At 40.8% G+C, this 17,335-nt stretch overlaps 2 protein-coding genes across 7 annotated transcripts in view; both read right to left on the bottom strand.

The window, feature by feature from the left end:
* TET1 (tet methylcytosine dioxygenase 1) overlaps window positions 1–17,335 on the bottom strand; it is a 646,721-nt gene that overhangs the window by 241,743 nt on the left and 387,643 nt on the right. The gene's annotated exons all lie outside the window — the stretch shown is intronic.
* Window positions 852–16,360, bottom strand: HNRNPH3 (heterogeneous nuclear ribonucleoprotein H3). 6 transcript variants are annotated; one of them, XM_042459363.1, is made up of 11 exons: window positions 16,337–16,355; window positions 16,091–16,136; window positions 7,789–7,907; window positions 7,137–7,275; window positions 6,423–6,607; window positions 5,986–6,072; window positions 5,426–5,541; window positions 2,117–2,252; window positions 1,541–1,621; window positions 1,371–1,460; window positions 852–1,150 (listed from the first exon to the last, which is right to left on the bottom strand). In XM_042459363.1, the coding sequence occupies exons 3-11, from the start codon at window positions 7,901–7,903 to the stop codon at window positions 1,074–1,076; spliced, it is 1,026 nt and encodes a 341-aa protein (XP_042315297.1). In that variant the 5' UTR covers window positions 7,904–7,907; window positions 16,091–16,136; window positions 16,337–16,355; the 3' UTR covers window positions 852–1,073. The 6 variants fall into 6 exon arrangements, with proteins under 6 accessions (XP_042315297.1, XP_042315298.1, XP_042315299.1 ...); XM_042459364.1 differs by having other exon boundaries at window positions 6,468–6,607; window positions 16,337–16,354; XM_042459365.1 differs by lacking the exon at window positions 1,371–1,460 and having other exon boundaries at window positions 16,337–16,360.

The raw sequence follows: 17,335 nt of genomic DNA, 5'->3' as shown, positions 1-17,335 counted from the left end.
CAACAAACTTTCAGTAATTGTTCACACTTGACAAATTATCAGGAAGAATTTGGAGGACTTCAAGCAGTTGAAATGAAGGAAATAAACAACAACCATAAATATGTAGTACCTTTTCTTCAATACAGAGGATGCTTAAGTGTCTAAACAGCATTTTATCCAAACATCTTACACGTTAAATGCACAGCAAGCAGACCATGTACTGTATCTGTGTAATCTAATCATCTGCCAATCTCTGTTTGAAATGCCTGTCTTTAGCAATAGGAGCAGTATCCCCAACTCAAATTCATGTTTATTTCTAAGAGGACAGTTACTGAATCTATGGATGTTACTTTAGTCCACTAGAGCAATAGTTAAATGCTTCATATCCTCTATTACCCATATATTATTATTCACAACTTCTCTGAAAATCTGATTACCAAGGATATGAATATGAAGATTGATACAGATTTGTACCAATACTTTACATACACTTTTCAGGGTTAAGAGATTTCTGTCATGCACATAGTTTACACATCAACTGGCTTTTTAAAATTTAACAGTTGCACACTAGGTTATTCCAGAATTTTAACTCACAGCCGTCATGCTCAGCACAGTTTGAGACATTCTGCTATGAGAACTTGTCTTCACTGGCAGGCATTTTATAACAATTTTAACTGCAGGAAACTACCCTATGCTTTTGCTTCAAATCTCAACAAATGTACTATCAAGTTGATGGTTGTTTCAGTTTACAGAGTGTTGTATCAATAATGAGACAACAGTTTTAATGATTTGAATCTCTTAAATGAACAGAGTTCTGAAATATGCAACATACCTTTAGGAGCAGCTAGTATAAAAAGTATCAACATCAGTGGTTTGAATATAAAAAATTTATTTAAAGTCAGAGTATGCAACAAATAAAACCTACAGAAAACAGATTTCCCCATCACACTCTGTTGCTTACCAAATAATGGGAAAACACATTCCTTCAGTCATTATAAAGTTTTCAATACAAAAGAAATTTAAATTTTGTAAGAAAGCCTAGTAGACCAGGTACTGTCTCCTTCCAATATGCTTTGCAGACACAGTGTGGCTCCTCAATACATTCCACGCCATCCACCTCCTCCCATGTTGCTTTGCCCATAGTATCCACCACTATTTCCACTGCCGCGACCTATGAAGCAAAAAGAGAATGTGTATTCTGACAGTCATATTGTTTAACTATTAACATTACATAGCCATAGCTTACATCATTTATATTATTAGCTGTACATGCATTATGTGCACACAATTTACACTTCATTCTTTACTTTTCTCAGGTGACAGGTACTTAAAGAAGAGCAAGTATCTTAGCAGTAAAGTAACAATAGAGTTTGACTACTAAGACAACTTACCATAGCCACCCAACCCATCAGGAGTACCATATCCTCCACTATAACTGCTGCCCATTCCCATTCTTCCAACGGAACCATAACCACCTTGATCTGGAAAACAGCATTCACCGTTAGTCTTTAGAAATCCTGTGTATATTTAATTTGAATTTAAAATGTGAAACCAAGCATACCCATGCCATCTCTGCCATAGCCTCCCATGCCAGAACCACCTCCAGCAGTTGAATTCAGGAACAGCTCAATGTATCGATGCTCTTTAAAAGAACAATCAAAACATACAAGTCCATAAGTGAAAATTTAATGGTGATGACTTTAAAGTCTATATGCATCTTTTTTCTTTCTTTTTGGTAACACAAAAGTATAAACATATTTCTGCCCATCACAATTAATAAAGAATCTGGAGATTTATAACCTCCTTTTCCTTTACAAGCACATATGCTACAGAAAGATGGCCAATCAGCATGTGTGGCTCTGTAAATAAATCACACAGATGTGAAATGGCAGTACTCTTCCAAAATGTACAGTGTAAGCAAGTATTCCAAACAATTCAAAAGGTCTACACCGCAGGTATTCATGCTGGCTAACTGTAAAAAGTGTGGTATTAGATTGTCTATATTAATCTTAGTAATGCAGTTTGCAATACTGCTTTTGCCTTTCGGTTTTATGAAAATAAAACTCATATTACAGTACTTCTATCAGCCAGAAGACACCAATTCTGATCATTTAATTTTTCTGTTTGCTATACTTACGCATATGATTTTTATCCTTTGACATGGCAGCCACTGCATCTTCATGTGTCACAAATTCTACATCAGCTTCACCTGTGGCTCTACCATCTGCTCCAATGTCAATGTGAACTCTTATAGGAGTCAGTGGTGAGAAAAACTAAAAGTGAAAAATTGTATATTAATGAGTGTAGAAGATTTTCAATGTATCAAATCGAATTTACGCCCATATATTGCAGTATTTCACACTTCAGTGTCTAAACTGCTACCATTAAAATAAACTGTTAACATCTTTAAAAGAAATGGATATATGGTTGTAAATTCTGATAAAAGCAAAATTGGTATTTCTTATAACAGTTTAAGAACTGTATATAATAACTGAGAAGTCATTTATTTATTTTCATTTTAATGAAAATATATGTCGGAAAAAGCCCTTTTACTAGAAAACACACAAATTTGTTATGAGCTTTCCTAACCGCATAGCCCAACTTCAGCTGCCCATACCTACTTCCTTTGAGCCTTTTGGACATTATTTTTGTACTAGGAATAATGTACAAAATCTTGGTGCTACAGTAGCCTGGATTAGGCTTCATGGGATTTATTCGCTTTAGAATCTCTAGGTCTACAAACGAGCTATTTGTAAAACTGTATCTTGGGGATGGGGAATAAAGCCAGAGACAAAATGGCATCTCAGAGAAGTGAGTCAACTACCTCATCCTTACAAACTTCACACTGGGATGAGCCGCATGTACAAGTACAAACTGACTGGATTTATACTATAGATCATGTATTCATATACACAGCTCTAGAACTGGTTAGAAAAACTGCAGAAAGACCTGGTTACAGAAGATCAATGAACATGAAGGATTAAAAAGAAAAAAGAAAAAAGCAAGAATAGGCATGATTGCTTTTTAAAAAGTTACTTCATTCTTATGTTAACAGGTCTGGCATGGAATGCAGCCACTGTGTGTAATATTTCATCTTTCTTTTAAAAAAAAACCCCAAAACAAATCCAAACCACATAACAATTTTGAGGTCAGCTGTCCTGTGGTGCTTTATTTCCTCCCTCATCCATATTTTAATTTTAAAAACAATTTGGCTTAATCATTTTTCCCTAAGTTTTGTGAATCCTGACTCCTTGAACTCTATGTGCCAAAATACCTACAATATTGCAAAGACCGCAAATAGACCACAGGGAATAAATTTCACCTGTCGTGTTGCTTCAGCTCAAAGCGAGCTTTATTTTGACAGATAAGTTAATAAATAAAATTGACACACAGCCCATGAGGCTACTAGGGTAGAGAAAGTCCCAGGGTTTTTAAAAGTTTTTTTTTAAAAGAACAGTCACTGAAAAGGCCCTCTCATGCCTGCACCAAACATACCTCTGAAGGTAGTGGAAGCAAAAGATAGCCCTTCCCTACAAACATCAAAGTCTCAGTAGGCTTACATGAGGGAATATATTAAACAGATTTTGTAGCAGCTAACTGAAAGAAATTGACAGCATGAGCTTTCGTAGACTTCAGTCTACTTCCTCAGATGCTTTTGGTGGAGTGGAAGCCAGGGACACAAGTTTAACAGAAAACTGAAAAGAAAAAAAAAGTTGGCTCCTGCAGATCCAGTTAACATGAGGGTATTTCCATTCCTAACGTCTGATTTATGTCCATTTATCCTCTGTCTCAGGGACTGGCCTGCTTGCCCGATGTAAAGTGCTGATAGGCACTGATGATATAGTGTGGCATAAATCACATTGGAGGATGAGCATGTGAAGGTCCCCCTAATATTGTGGGTGATGCCATTAAGTCTTGTGATGACATTTCCTGGATAAATGTGCAGGCAGAGTTGGCATCTAGGTTTGTGACAAGGCTTAGTACCTGTGTTGTCATGTGTGTTATGTATCTTCCTGTTTGAGGTTTGGAGGCTGTCTGTAGGCAAGTAAAGATCTGCCACCCAGAGCCCTTGAAAGAGTAGTATTATTGTCCAGAATGGATTGTAGTTTATTGATGATATGCCTGAGTGGTCCCAGTTGGGAGCTGTATGTGACCACTAGTGAGGTTCTGTCATTTTCTCTTTTCAAACTGTTCTGTAATAGCTATCCTGGGTACAAGCCTTGTTTTGTTTTTTAACTTCATGTGGTGGGTACTGTAGTCTTAGGAATGCTTGTTGTAATTCCTTGAGTTTGACATCCCTATCTTGTGGATTTGAGCAAATGTGACTGTATTGCAGGGCTTGGCTGCAGACTATGGATCTGGTTGTGTATTTAGGATGGAAACTGGAGGCATGTAAGTTCATGTAGTGGTCTGTGGGTTTGCAATATACAGTGGTGCTTAGATGTCCATTTTGTAGCTACACTGTGGTCCAGAAAGTGAACCTCTTCTGTAGATAGTTCCAGGTTGGGGTTCATGGTAGGGTGGAAGTTGTTGAAACGCTGGTGAAATATTTTGAGCGGGTCTTCTCCATGACTCCAAATTATGAAGATGTATCTCAGGTAGAGGAGAGGTTTCTGGGTGTAGGAGTTAAAGAAGCTAAGTCGGCCATGAAGATATTGACATATTGTGGAGAATAGTTTATAAGTCCATAACTAACATACTAAATTTGGCCCAGAAGTTGACCTGCTGCTGCTGTTATCAGGGGTTACATAATCCCTGTAATCAGAACTGGTCAACAGTCTGATCAAAGCTCTTTGGACCAACTGCAGTTGTCAAATAATAATAATAAAAATACTCTTTAAGGAGTATGTACAATACAGTAAACATATGTACAATACAGTAAAAATAATCTAAATAAGATCTAACTAAGGCATATGTTATGTGGTGAGACCAGACAGGAATGAGCAGACTAACACATTAGATTTAATTGTGCAAATGCATTCCTCTCCAGAGTTGAATACGACAGTACATACAAACAATAAGCCTGCCTCTTCAGGGGTTGCATGATTCCATCCTGCACAGATTGAATAGCTATTGATTGATCTGTGTTTCAGATGATAAGGAGCATCTTTAACTTGTTTGGATTAAGTATCCATTTGTTCATCCTCATCCAATTTATCAGTGGCACCAGACTATGGTGCAGAAATAAATGAGCTTTCTTAGATTTCGATGGAAAGAATAGTGTTGGTTCAAATCAAAATGCAACGCTAACTACTTTTCAATGCCAGTAACCTTTCAACAAAAAATGGAAGCAGCAATGTGTGTGTAAGTCTTTAGCACCATACAGTAGCTGCATTCTATTCAGTTTTAAAATGGTTGCATGCATCTGATTTCAGAAGTAAAACAATTCACCAGGTATGAAAAAACATTTTTGATTCAACTAAGAATGTATATCCACAACACTTACATTAGCAATATCATTTTCTGTAGCTCGAAATGGCAATCCCCTCATGTGAACAAAGTGACCACCATGAAAGCCTGAGCTGGCATCTCCTGCTCCACCATATCCATGGCCTCCCATTCCTAGAAACAAAAATGTCTGTAAATGTATGGTTTACTGAAGGACATCCAATGTGCACTTAGCTTTCTTGAAACTGGGCATAGGACTGGAGTACCAAGTACTGAAAAATACGCTACTACAGTTTACTTTTCACTGGGCATCTTTTGGTACCCATCAGGCTAAATATTTTTTCCATTCCATTCAAGAAGAATGGTAAAGAAAAGTAGTTTCCTCATTTAACCACATACTGGGACTTACAACTATGTAGCAATACACACCATTTCCTTCAGCTTTGATGAATTTAACATTACTACTAAAGAATTAAAACCAATCCCTAGAAATAAACAATTATCACTTTTGCTAGAATTTCTGTTCATACAAAACAATACACCTCCTTGTTTTCTGCTTAGAGAGTTTGCATGAGGCAACCTGTCGTTGAAGAATATTATTCAGCTTTTAGATCTTACCTCTCCCATCTCTCATTCTGTCATCATAGCCATCATTTCCATAGCCATAATTGTTATAGCCACCATAGTCATCAAAGCCACCATACCCTGTGAGATTTAAGTGGACATATAATGTAATGTTCTTTAAAAGCAAGCTTCAGACATTAACATTATGCATATAATCAACATTTCTTCACATCAAATATAAAAACAAATATCAGTACATAAATGTGGTCAGGCTCAAAGACATGCAAACCAAGTTTTTTACAGTCAAAATCTAATTTCAGATGCCTTTCCATACCTTTTCAAACTTTAGTCACACGGCTTGTAAAAATAAACTGAGTGGTATCCAGATTTCAGACTTGGTATGTATTATAATTACTGTCATTTCTGTATTTCTTGACAAAACGTCAGGAACATGAAAATGACAAGAGCCTGTGGTCATTAGATACACATACCACCGTCATATCCACCACCTCCTCGACGCATTCTGTCATACATACTTCCACGCCCAGCTCCATAATAACCCCCTCTTCCTCCCATTGGTCTATCATATGGTCCAGGTCGCTGTCCCATCATTCTTCGTGGTGGGTCATAGAATCCTCGGATTTCACTCTTACTACTTTTGAAGATCTCAATATATCTGAGTAAAAAAAGATTTACAATGTACAAATGTAAGAATACAAATATATGATATTTGGAACAAAATACAGTAACATGTTGCACAAATACTCTGAATTCTACAGCTAGATACAGCATTCAGTAGAAGTGTACACTGTTTTTCCAAGTGTCACTTTAACATTTAGGAATTTTAAATGCAAAAGCAAGCATTCTTCTGATTTATTATACTGACTAAAAAACAATCTAACTGCATATTAAATATAACAAATCTCTGAACCACACTCCCCCCCTACCCCAGAACAAAATCTTTTGAAAAAGATCTGGCTATCACAGAACACCCTCCACACAAATTGAAACAATCTAATTTTATGAAGCTAGATAATATTACCAATCCCCCTCCCACCAATTCTACTGTACTTCCCAAGTTACTTAGGGTGATTCTTTTTTTTAAAAATAGCCAGTTAATTTATTCTCCCCAACCCCCCAAAAGCAACACTGACCCCCAACCCCCCAAAGAAGATTTAATACCATCCCAAACTCTCCATCCCCACCTGTGCCCTATTCTTTCCTTGTGTTTCCCCAGAGCTTTTTCTGCTATCTCCTTTGAAGCAAACTGCACGAAGGCCTCCCCTGTGCTTCTCCCCTGGTAGTCCAGCGTCAATGTTATCCCATTTGGCACGATTTCCAACCCTTTAACCCAAGGACAAATAACCCCATCAAGGGGAAGAGTGTTAAAGTCTGAAACATTCCCATTTGTAGAAAATACTTAAAGCAAATCTACACAAATGCAAGAAAATAGCTTAGCTTTCCCCCCACCTAACCCAAATGCACACACTAAAGATGTTTCATTAAACTTTATGGGTTTAGACATTCTATTACTGTTTCTGTTCAGACTACACAGCAACAGCTACATCACAAAGGCCCACCTGTACTACATACTATACTAGTAGCTACATGCTCCAAATCCTGATTCCTAGCAAGATATCTAAATATGTATAGATTTTATAGCCTACACTACCAATGTATCTCTTAACTGTTTAGCAGTATTTTAATAAAGAATACCAAAATTAGCAATCTATACTTTAAAGACTGATTTCCCCCCCTCCCCCCTCAGGAATAGCTAATAAAAATTAAACTATTTCAAATATCAGTCTTGCAGACATAGAAACACTGAAAGTCACTTGACATTAACACTAGAGCTACCTTGAAAGAACTGAACGATCTCCTCCTTGCTGCAGCCAAATGGCAGACCACGCAATCGTACTGTTCCATCACTAGATGAATCATTTGGACCATTATGTTTCCCAGCCCAGTCCATTTTGCTGTTTAAAATCAAACACCATAAAAAACATAAACAGCAAATTCAGCATTTGAGAATCATGATTCACCCCCACCCCTTTGTAAGCAGGACTGTATACATTAGCAATATCTTGAAACATTAAAAAAAATGCAACAGCTGCTCAGATGTTACTGAAAGCACAATGCTGTGAGAGTTTACAACTGCCATTGCCTTTAATACATACATGACAACTAGCATGACCTTCTCATGCAGCCTGCCACACCGCTACCCTCAACACCTTTGGCCCTCAAATGAGATGCACCTACGGCTTGAGAAAGTAATAGTATCTCCCCAATTCCTTTCAGTTAGCCCAGCCATGCACTACAATCACCCAATCACTTCAGTGTGCGCTACTTTAACTCATAACACTGCAGGCTGGTAAAGCCACTATAAGCTATTGTCTAATAATATACATGAACAGTGTGCACATACCTTTCCTATGCCCACATAAAAGCCACATGCACATTCTGTTCCAGTGCCAGCTACAGGACTGGAGTTCTGACAACTAGGTGAGGTAGTGAATGGGAAGCAAAACACCAGGATCTTGGGAAGGGACTGACAGGCATAGGGTAAAATTTAGGAGACTGGGAAAAGGAAACAGGGCGGTGCACAAGAGGTCATGTTTCACCGCAGGACAGAATGACAGCCAGACAGAGAGACGCAAACAAAATAATTTCCTCTTTATTTTGAAAGCTTCTACACAGATGATTTATTTTTTAAAACGAAAAGGTGACATATACAACATACTAAATGTAAAAATCAAGTGTAATAAGGGAGGGATCAGGAGTGACATGAATTTTTATTCTGGAAAATAGTAGAACAACAGCGCATAGACTCCATAGTGGAGCGCATAGACTCTCAAACACATGTGCCCCAAACAGAACACAGCAGCATCTTCCCATTTCAGCAACTGAACTGGTATATCCAGAGATGCCTGAAACCTATTTAGTTATCAACTGGAGATGCATGTGAGAATCCCAGCTTTAATACAGTTTTACTCACTAAGACACTTGGTATTTCTATACTATTTTTATTTGGCAATTCTAAGTTGGTGGAGGAGAAGTTTTCTTTGAGATATAATTCCATTTATTCTTACAAGTAGAAAGATTGTTTTTCCCCACATGGGAAGAGATAGTGGAGGAGTGATCCTTCCCACTTTTGTCCTGAGAAGGTCCTGCCTGATTTGGCCCTATAGACTAGCCAGTACACCAACTAAACAGTTTCCCCTATCTTCCCTTATAGGGAAGGGCAAAGAGCCATGAGGAAAAATAATAATAACAAAGGATTCTGTTCCTCATCAAACAAGTCTGGGAAGAAAACCTCTCAAGCAGAGGGAGAAGGACACTATCATGCCTGCTCTCGCACTGATGGACTCAGATCACATGCAAGAAGCCACTTCTCTAGTCTAGACCTGAAGCATAAAAAAGAAGAAGTACACCATAACTGCTTGCTCAGCATTATACTTCCATAAAATATACTGTCTCTAGCAAGGCTGAGAAAACCACCCAAGAAAAGGAAGTACAAAGAAAGAATGGGCAAAGATGGAATAGGTAGATGCAAATGCAGAGAATAAAGCCACAAACAGCACTGAAGGAGATAGATAATAGTCTCATGGTAAAACTACAATTTCCACAACAATATGACTTCCACAATTTGTCTTGGCCACCCAAGACTAAGACTATGTTCCAGGATGCGTCAAATCCACACCCCCAATGAACCTGAATCCCATCGACTAATGCAGAAGCTTATCACAATGCTGTATACCTCACATCCAAAAAGAAAAAAGGCACTTTCTTTAAACATGAAATGGAACCACTCAAATGAGGTGGACATATCACACTTACAAAGGATATATTTAACATCAAACCTACTACATGTGTCAACAGACAATGTAGCCCCCCTTGTCTTACTATGTGCCCCCCTGAGTTATCCCTGTTTCAGTTTTGTTCAGTGCAACTTATGTAGTTCTGCCCCCTCTCCCAACATAACTGAAGAGGCCAGTAATACTGGAGAGCAGAAACTACCCCTTATGGCTGCTTCCTGCAGAGACCTCTTCTGACTTTCTGCAATTGTTGCATATACTCATATATAAGTCAACTTCATGTTTAAAGACAAGAGCAGGTTCTGGGGCCAAAAATTATGGATTTTGATGTGACCCATATGTAACAAACAATGTAAAGGATGAAGTAAAAGAAAATGATGCCAAAGAACTTACAAAATTCTGGGAGGCATAACTGTTTGTGCCCATCCTAAAGAGTGGAGGGATGAGGAAGGAACTACAGTACGTTGTGGCTGTGACATTTGGGGGGGGGGGGGGTGACCAGGCATGATCAGGGCTAAGAACATATGAACATGTCAAAAGGATGTAAAGGCAAGAGTTAAAGTACAGTATTAACTCTTATCAAAAAAGGAACCATCCCCTTCTCTGAGTAGGGTGGCAAAAGGTGAGAGCTTAGTCCATCCTGAGAACACCTAAAAAACCATTGTCCCCCTCCACTCTCTCAGTGATCCTTTCAGAGGAAGTGCCAAAGAGCTGATGCCACCTCTGCTATTTTCCTCCCCAGGCATTCAAAAAGGGAAGAAGTGGTGCCAGAGTGGAGAGAGTAGAGCGAGTTGGTGTTTCTTTTAGGTTCTCCTGGGATGGACTAAGCTCTCACTACTCTACTCAGAGAAAGACATGATTCCCTTTTCCTAAGAATTAAGGTACAGCACATACATTGACTTGTGGGTATGTCAATCTAGTTTTCTGAGTTGATTTCTATATTTATACAAGGCTATATAGTTTCTTGTGGACCTATGAGAATCTGTCCTTACCACCAAACACATCAGAGATATATTTGAAAGACCTACAGTCTGACGACACCAAGTTTAGGAAAAAGACTCTCTGCTTGCAACCCAAGCAGCTTAACACTCCCCTTCATGTGTGGTAAGTACTCTATTTCCCTGAATATGCGTAGATGAGTCCCATTAAAATATCACTATAAAAGACAAAAAAGGGCCACAGCTCAGCTCTAGAGAGAAAACCTGCCAGCTTTTTGTCAAGAAGCCTCCAGTTGTTCAACTATAGCTGGGACTCTATCATAGCAAAGTGGGTCCTGCACACATTCCTAGTGAGGTTTTGCTAGACAGCCAAATGTGGAATAAGAACAGCCTAGAAATGACAAGAGAAGAGAAATGCTGATCAAAATGGTGGTTGTGATGAGTGAGCCTTAGGCAGAGAGCTGAAGCAACACCTGTTAGTTGTGGAGTTTGCAGGTCTGGTGACACTTTGGACTAAAGGAAACTGTCCCTGTGTCATTAGGGACTTGGAGGCAGCTGCAGGAATCCACTGCATGCCCTTTGCACCCGGCTGGAAGGAATTTCAGCAGGACACGAAGATGGCAGAGGAGACCAGGAACAAGGAAACCTCAATACTTCTAGCCTCCTACTGGAGTTGTTTCTGCACAGTGCAAGTTACCAACATAGTATATGCAATATGTATGTATCTATATAAGGTATTCAAATCTCAACTGAACTTAAAGCCAATGAGATTATTTATCAGCCCTTTAGCACAGCAGAAGGCACACATGCTCTTGCTGGAAGTTGCCCAAAGGAGTTATACACATCTATCCATCAACACTTATTTGTCTAATTTTCCTGACAACCTGAACACTTAACAAAAAGAGCATGAAACTAACAACTTCTTAACAGCCACACAACATGGAATGCTAACTAAGCCTAGTAACTGGCAAACAAGAGTCTTCTGTTAAGGGACTTTTTTGTATCACAAACCAGCAAGGCTTCACCTAACAAAGTAGATCATTAGCAGGATACTGTCTCTCAACTATTCTACCCGATTCTTCTTAACTTGTCACACAGAGGCTGAATGTATTATAACAATCTTTGACAAGACCTAGTCCGCAGCCTCCACAGAACAAAGAGAAACTTTCTAGAGCAGTAATAGTCTGCCGGAGATACAGTGTTCTTGATCATCCAAAAGCAAACTGCTCTGAAAAAGAAAATGCGAAGTCACTGTGAAGTTTACTTTTTATGACAGGGCAAGCAGGTATTTTATCCGGCACAAGCCCTGAGAGAGAGGTGGGGTAGTCATGTTTGTTTTTGTTTACAGTGCTTCTTACCCAGCCTTTCTGTCACAAGGGATCCACAAGGCAGCTATGAGTTATGTGACAACAATAAAAGAAAAATACAACAGTTAAAACATTTCTTAAAAATGAATATATAACAACAGAAAGAAAAGCAAAATAAAAAAAATAGCTGTTTCCTATGATATTAGCCCCATCTTTCCTCTCTCTACTGTATTCTGTTTGGGACCAACAATGTTTATACTCCATTTAATCAGGGATGAGGAGTTGAAATCTTTCCACTTTTTAAAAGGTTTAATCGTAACATTACAAATTAACAATATAAATCATGTTCAGGTCAGTGGAATGAATCCAATCCTAATTAAATATAAAGTCAAAGATACAACTAGCATCCAGATTAAAGTCCCCGGGAAGCACAGTTTTCCAGACATACTGAAATCAGTACACTAAATCTTCAATGCCTTCATCCCATATTAAAAAATATTCACAAGAATCCAATACAGCTATTTAAATATTAACTTAAACAACAGAATCCTAAATGCACTTATAACACTTTGTTCAATGCATAAACGTCACTTTAGGTTGAGTGAAACCTATAGCTTAAATTACACTAGGGCTGTACTTAGACCCACTCCCATGGAAGTAACTGGAGTCCATTGAATTCAATTGAGGTCACTTCTGAAAATGAGGTTGCCCTGTAAGTGCACTTGACTGCATTCTCCATACCATGTCAAATGCCTTGCTTCAACTAATGTTGGTTACTGTGAAAACGTTTTGGATACTAATAGGCATCTAACATTACTCTGCCATTTTCTTCACTTTGCATAATAAATATAAGTAAAACTAGCATGAAAAATGAGATATTGATAGCGGGGGAAAAAGACCCTAATTTTCCCCTCACACTGGTATTTATGCTTTATGTCTTCTCTTCCTCACACTTTGTTCATCCTTCCAGAGAGATATACTTCTAGTTTGCTAGAGTCTAACCTAGACCCAGCAATCTTTGCCTCTGGAGTTTGTGCTCTTCTTTTGCATTGATTACATGGGTGGGGAACCTGTGCCCCCCGATATTGCTGGACTCCAATATCATACTCAGCCGCTATGGCCACCTGGAGAGCCACAGGTTTCCCAGCTTTGAACTACTGGAATTCATTTAATTTATTTCTTTCAGAGCTTAGTTCTCAGAGCGCCAACCCAATGGATTAGAAATGTGTATACATTTTCTGGCGGAGGAGGTCACCTTTTTTCTACCCTTCCAATGAGAAAGCGACAAAGGATGAACATCTTCCTGAAAATAATGGCTCTCTCACCAGCTATGAAACTTCACAGTGCATTCAATGTTTCTTTTTCTCCCCACAAAAGTGTCCAAAGAGGTAGGAGCCCAAATTCATGCAAGAACTTATACTGTCAAGGGAGACACTGTTCCATAACCTGTAATCTCCACTATTTTAAGAAAACACAGACATATAATCCTACTGATTGACTTTTATCCTGGGAAATAAAAAGCAAAAGGGACTAGTCCACAGAATCCTCAGCCCTACTTGCAGTAGCTTTTACATAGAGTAAAACAGAATGGAAGCACCATGGAGTACGTTTTTCACTGTCCTTTTATTCTACTTGCGTTGGCTTTCTTTCCCATTATCAGTCCTGGGATATTTGACTTTATTAAAGTCTCCAGAAGAAAATTCTGTACTCCAGCCTGAAGCCAACAGCAAGATGCATAAGTGAACCGAATGCAAGGGTAGTCAAGGGTGCAAATGGATTTGGTTGTGTTTCTGTACGCAAAATGATTGTCGTTTCCTCTCTCAGCTCCTTTTTGGCAGCACACTCTGGGGGTATAAAAAAACATTTAAGGGTTTTCCTACACTCACAACTACATAACAAATATGACAACAGAGACAAATGAGGAATGGCTCCACACAGAAGAGCATTCTTCTTAAATAATAACATTGGCACATGAAGTCTATCAAAGGTTTTGAACTTCAGAGTCTCCCTTGGCCAGAATAAAAACAACAACAAAAATCAAAGCACCCTTCTGCTTGAATAAACTTGAATATACGTTATCCAAGTACATTGAATCCCATCCTATTTATGCTTGTCTAAGAACAGGGCAAACAGCACAACCGTACGCTTATTTACTTGGGGTTAGGTTTCATCACACGCAGCAGCAAAGCTTTCTCTCAGAGAACCTGGCTTCAGTTCTTTGCACAATCAGGCCTGTCCTTGATGTACAAAAGGTATCTGCCAGTATGAGAAATAACAAAAACTACTTCAGAACTGTACTACAGAGCAAAGCTAACATTTGCTTTAATTAGCCAAGCCAACCACATCAAGCCATTGCATTGCCTAAAAGGGTAACACAGTGCTACGAATGTATGAACAAAAAATAAATGCTTTCTTGGTATAAATGGCATTGATTTGCCATTTATAGAGCTTCAAAACCTATTCTGATATACACAGCTGCTTGTGAGGCATTGTATGGGGGGCTGAAAGGAAGTTTTTTCTCTACTCAGCATCTGGGAGAGAGTTCTTGTACTGCTGAACAGCGGATGGGATTTACCCTTTGGGTAACTTTATGCTATGTAAGTTTTTCTGTGAACTTCAGAGCCTCCCTCCCTCCTTGGCACCTGTCTCCATCCGGCCTGGGAGGGAGTGAAAAGACAGGCCTATCCCATTGGGCCTACCCTTAAGAAGCAGAGCCCTCCCTGCAGTCCATCTGCTTTGGTCCAGGACTCAGAGGGAGAGAAGGAATGCTGGACCTGATCCCCTTCCCCAGCTCCATTCCCTTCTCCTTTTGTGTTGTGTCTTTTTAGATTGTAAGCCTAAGGGCAGGGAACTGTCTAATTAAATAATAATAATAATTGTAAGCCGCTCTGAGAGCCTTTAGGGCTGAAGGGCGGGGTATAAATGCCATAATTACTTGCTAATTAGCTTACTTGCTGTTCACCGCTATGATCTTTGGAATAGCGGTATATAAATAAAACAAATTATTATTATTATTATTATTATTATTATTATTATTATATATGAACAAACATGTAAGTAAGTGATATCGGAAATAATTCCCACTGGCATTGCAGACATAATCCAGTTTGGCCCTGTTTTAACTGCTATGGCTCAGTGCTTGTAGCTTCTTGAGATTTACACTTGTCCCTCCGCATCTGCTGAGGTTGGGGGCACAGGACCCCCACGAATGTGGAAGAACGGCAAATAACAAGAACATCTCCCTAGGAATCTCTAAGTCCTCACTCAGTGCAACTCTGTGGCCAACCTCTGACAGACACTGGCCATAGAACTGCACTGGAGGCACTACAAATGGCTAGTAGAGTATGCTCTCTAGGTCCTTCAGTGCGACTTTGGCTAAGGCTGGCCATAGAGTTGTGCTGGAGGAGGACCTAGATATTCCTAGAGAGGAACATATTAATAAAACCGTTAATGTTCAAATCCGCAACTGTGGAGGAGGAGTGTGTATCCTCCTCTGTCAAGAGGGCTCTGGGGCCACAACAAAAGGACACTTGCCAGACTCCCCCAGCACCTGGGGACCCTCAGGAGCACGGACTCTGTCTGACTCTCTCAGGCGCCTTCCGCTCTCTACGTAGAACAACACGTCACAACACGCAAGAAATCCTGCTCAGACCGCGCACGCATGCGCACACGGACGCGCGCGCTGTCGCCTCCTATACCGCGCATGCGTATGTCACAAAAGGGCGGTAGAAAAGGAGGGGGCGTGGCAGAATCTACGAATTCGAAAGGGGTGTGGCTCTCTTGTCTTATCGGCCCAACGTTCAGCAGTGGCGCGAGGGGGGGGAGGCCGCGCGCCTCCTTTTCTATTGGTTAGCCTCGCTGGGGCCCAGTCTTTCCGTTCCCTCAGGTTACCCCGCCCATCACCATGACGACGACTCCCGTTCTTTCGCTCCCCGGGTGTCTCTGTTCAGCGCTCCCCCCGCTTTCTAAGCATTCAAAATGGCGTCCGAAGAGAAAGAGGAGCCTCGCGCCTTCCCTTCGATGGCTCGCGCGCCCCACCAACGGCCGCTTCGCCCTCTCCTCCTCTTCCCGCCCTACCTCCCGCCTCCCTCCCACTCACCGGCAGCACCTCACCCACTTCCCCAAGGGGAGCAGCGCCGAACCTCCTCCTCCTCCCCCCCTTGGACAAAGGACAAGGAAGCGCCCGGCGGAGGAGCTACGCAGCCCAGGCGAGCGAGCGGGATGGCGTCGTCGGCTCGCCTCTCGCGAGACCTCGGCGCTCTCGTCGCTTAGCGACAGCGCATGCGCAACGGGATAGCGAATGGGAGACGCGGGACGCGAGGAAACAAAATGGCGGCTCAACAGCCTCCTCCCCTTGGACAAAGGATAAGGAAGTGCCGGGCGGAGGAACTGCGCAGCTGAAGCAGGATGACGTTGTTGGACCGCCTCTCGCGAGAGTTCGGCGCTCCTGACGGGAACCTTCACTCCCGTCGCTCAGCGACGGGGCGGCGGCGCATGCGCAGCTGGATAGCGAATGGGAGACGCGGCGGGACGAGGGGCGGGAGAGGAAACAAAATGGCGGCTTTGATTGACGGTTGGAAGGGAAGCTGTGTAGGCCTTCCTTCCTCCTGAGAACTGGTTTAAAGGAGGAAAACGAAGCCCAGCAACCTAGAACCTTATTACCATCGTGCATTTACACAGCGCCGCCCGTGTATACAGCGCTCTGCTTCACAAACGGAACAATAATTAACAATAATATTCATTTCTGTCCCGCTTCTCAGTTATACGCAATCCTAGCAACACCAGTGCCTCAAGTAAATGCACCCACAGCACAGGACATTCATAAGTATGTAGAGAGAGCCCATGGCACCTCTGAGGTCACTTAAGTAAGTTGGCAGCAGCCGGGTATTAGTAAACAGTGAGTTTCTCTAGACTAAAGTCTGCTTCCTCTTCCTCAAGAAGTAGACTTAAGTCTAGGAAAGCCCCTGTGGCCAACTTCCTCCTTTCAGTGAGTCTCAAAGGGGCTACAAGATCTCTCTACGCTATATCCAAATGCATCTGAGGAAGTAGACTTGCATCTAGGAAAGCTCCTGCTGCCAAGTTCTTTCTTTCAGTGAGTCTCAAAGGGGCTACAGACCTCTCTAGGTACTGTACTGATTCTACAGACCAACATGGCTATAACTTAGAATACAGTACAGTACAGTACTTGATATATTTCAGTAGTATACAATACTAAAATACAGTACTAAAATGCCTGTCCTGGGAGGAAGTCTTGAAGGCACAAAACCCTCTTTGAATCTTCCCCTGTGTAAAATCCCCTTTCCCTTTGAAGGTGGTGTTACCTCAACAATTGGGTTCTAGAAAC

This window comes from Sceloporus undulatus, chromosome 3, assembly GCF_019175285.1.
Source record: "Sceloporus undulatus isolate JIND9_A2432 ecotype Alabama chromosome 3, SceUnd_v1.1, whole genome shotgun sequence".
Lineage (NCBI taxonomy): Eukaryota > Metazoa > Chordata > Lepidosauria > Squamata > Phrynosomatidae > Sceloporus > Sceloporus undulatus.
This window is presented reverse-complemented; position numbering and strand designations above follow the sequence as displayed.

Bases quoted from the DNA above. Each gene is read 5' to 3' on its own strand.
- HNRNPH3 (XM_042459363.1), bottom strand. From the start codon at position 7,903: ATGGACTGGGCTGGGAAACATAATGGTCCAAATGATTCATCTAGTGAT. The intron at 6,073-6,422 runs GTATGTGTATCT...TAAATCTCACAG, and splicing joins AGGTGGTGGATATGACGGTG to GGTATGGTGGCTTTGATGAC. The intron at 1,622-2,116 runs GTAAGTATAGCA...GTTCTTTTAAAG, and splicing joins AAAGGATAAAAATCATATGC to AGCATCGATACATTGAGCTG.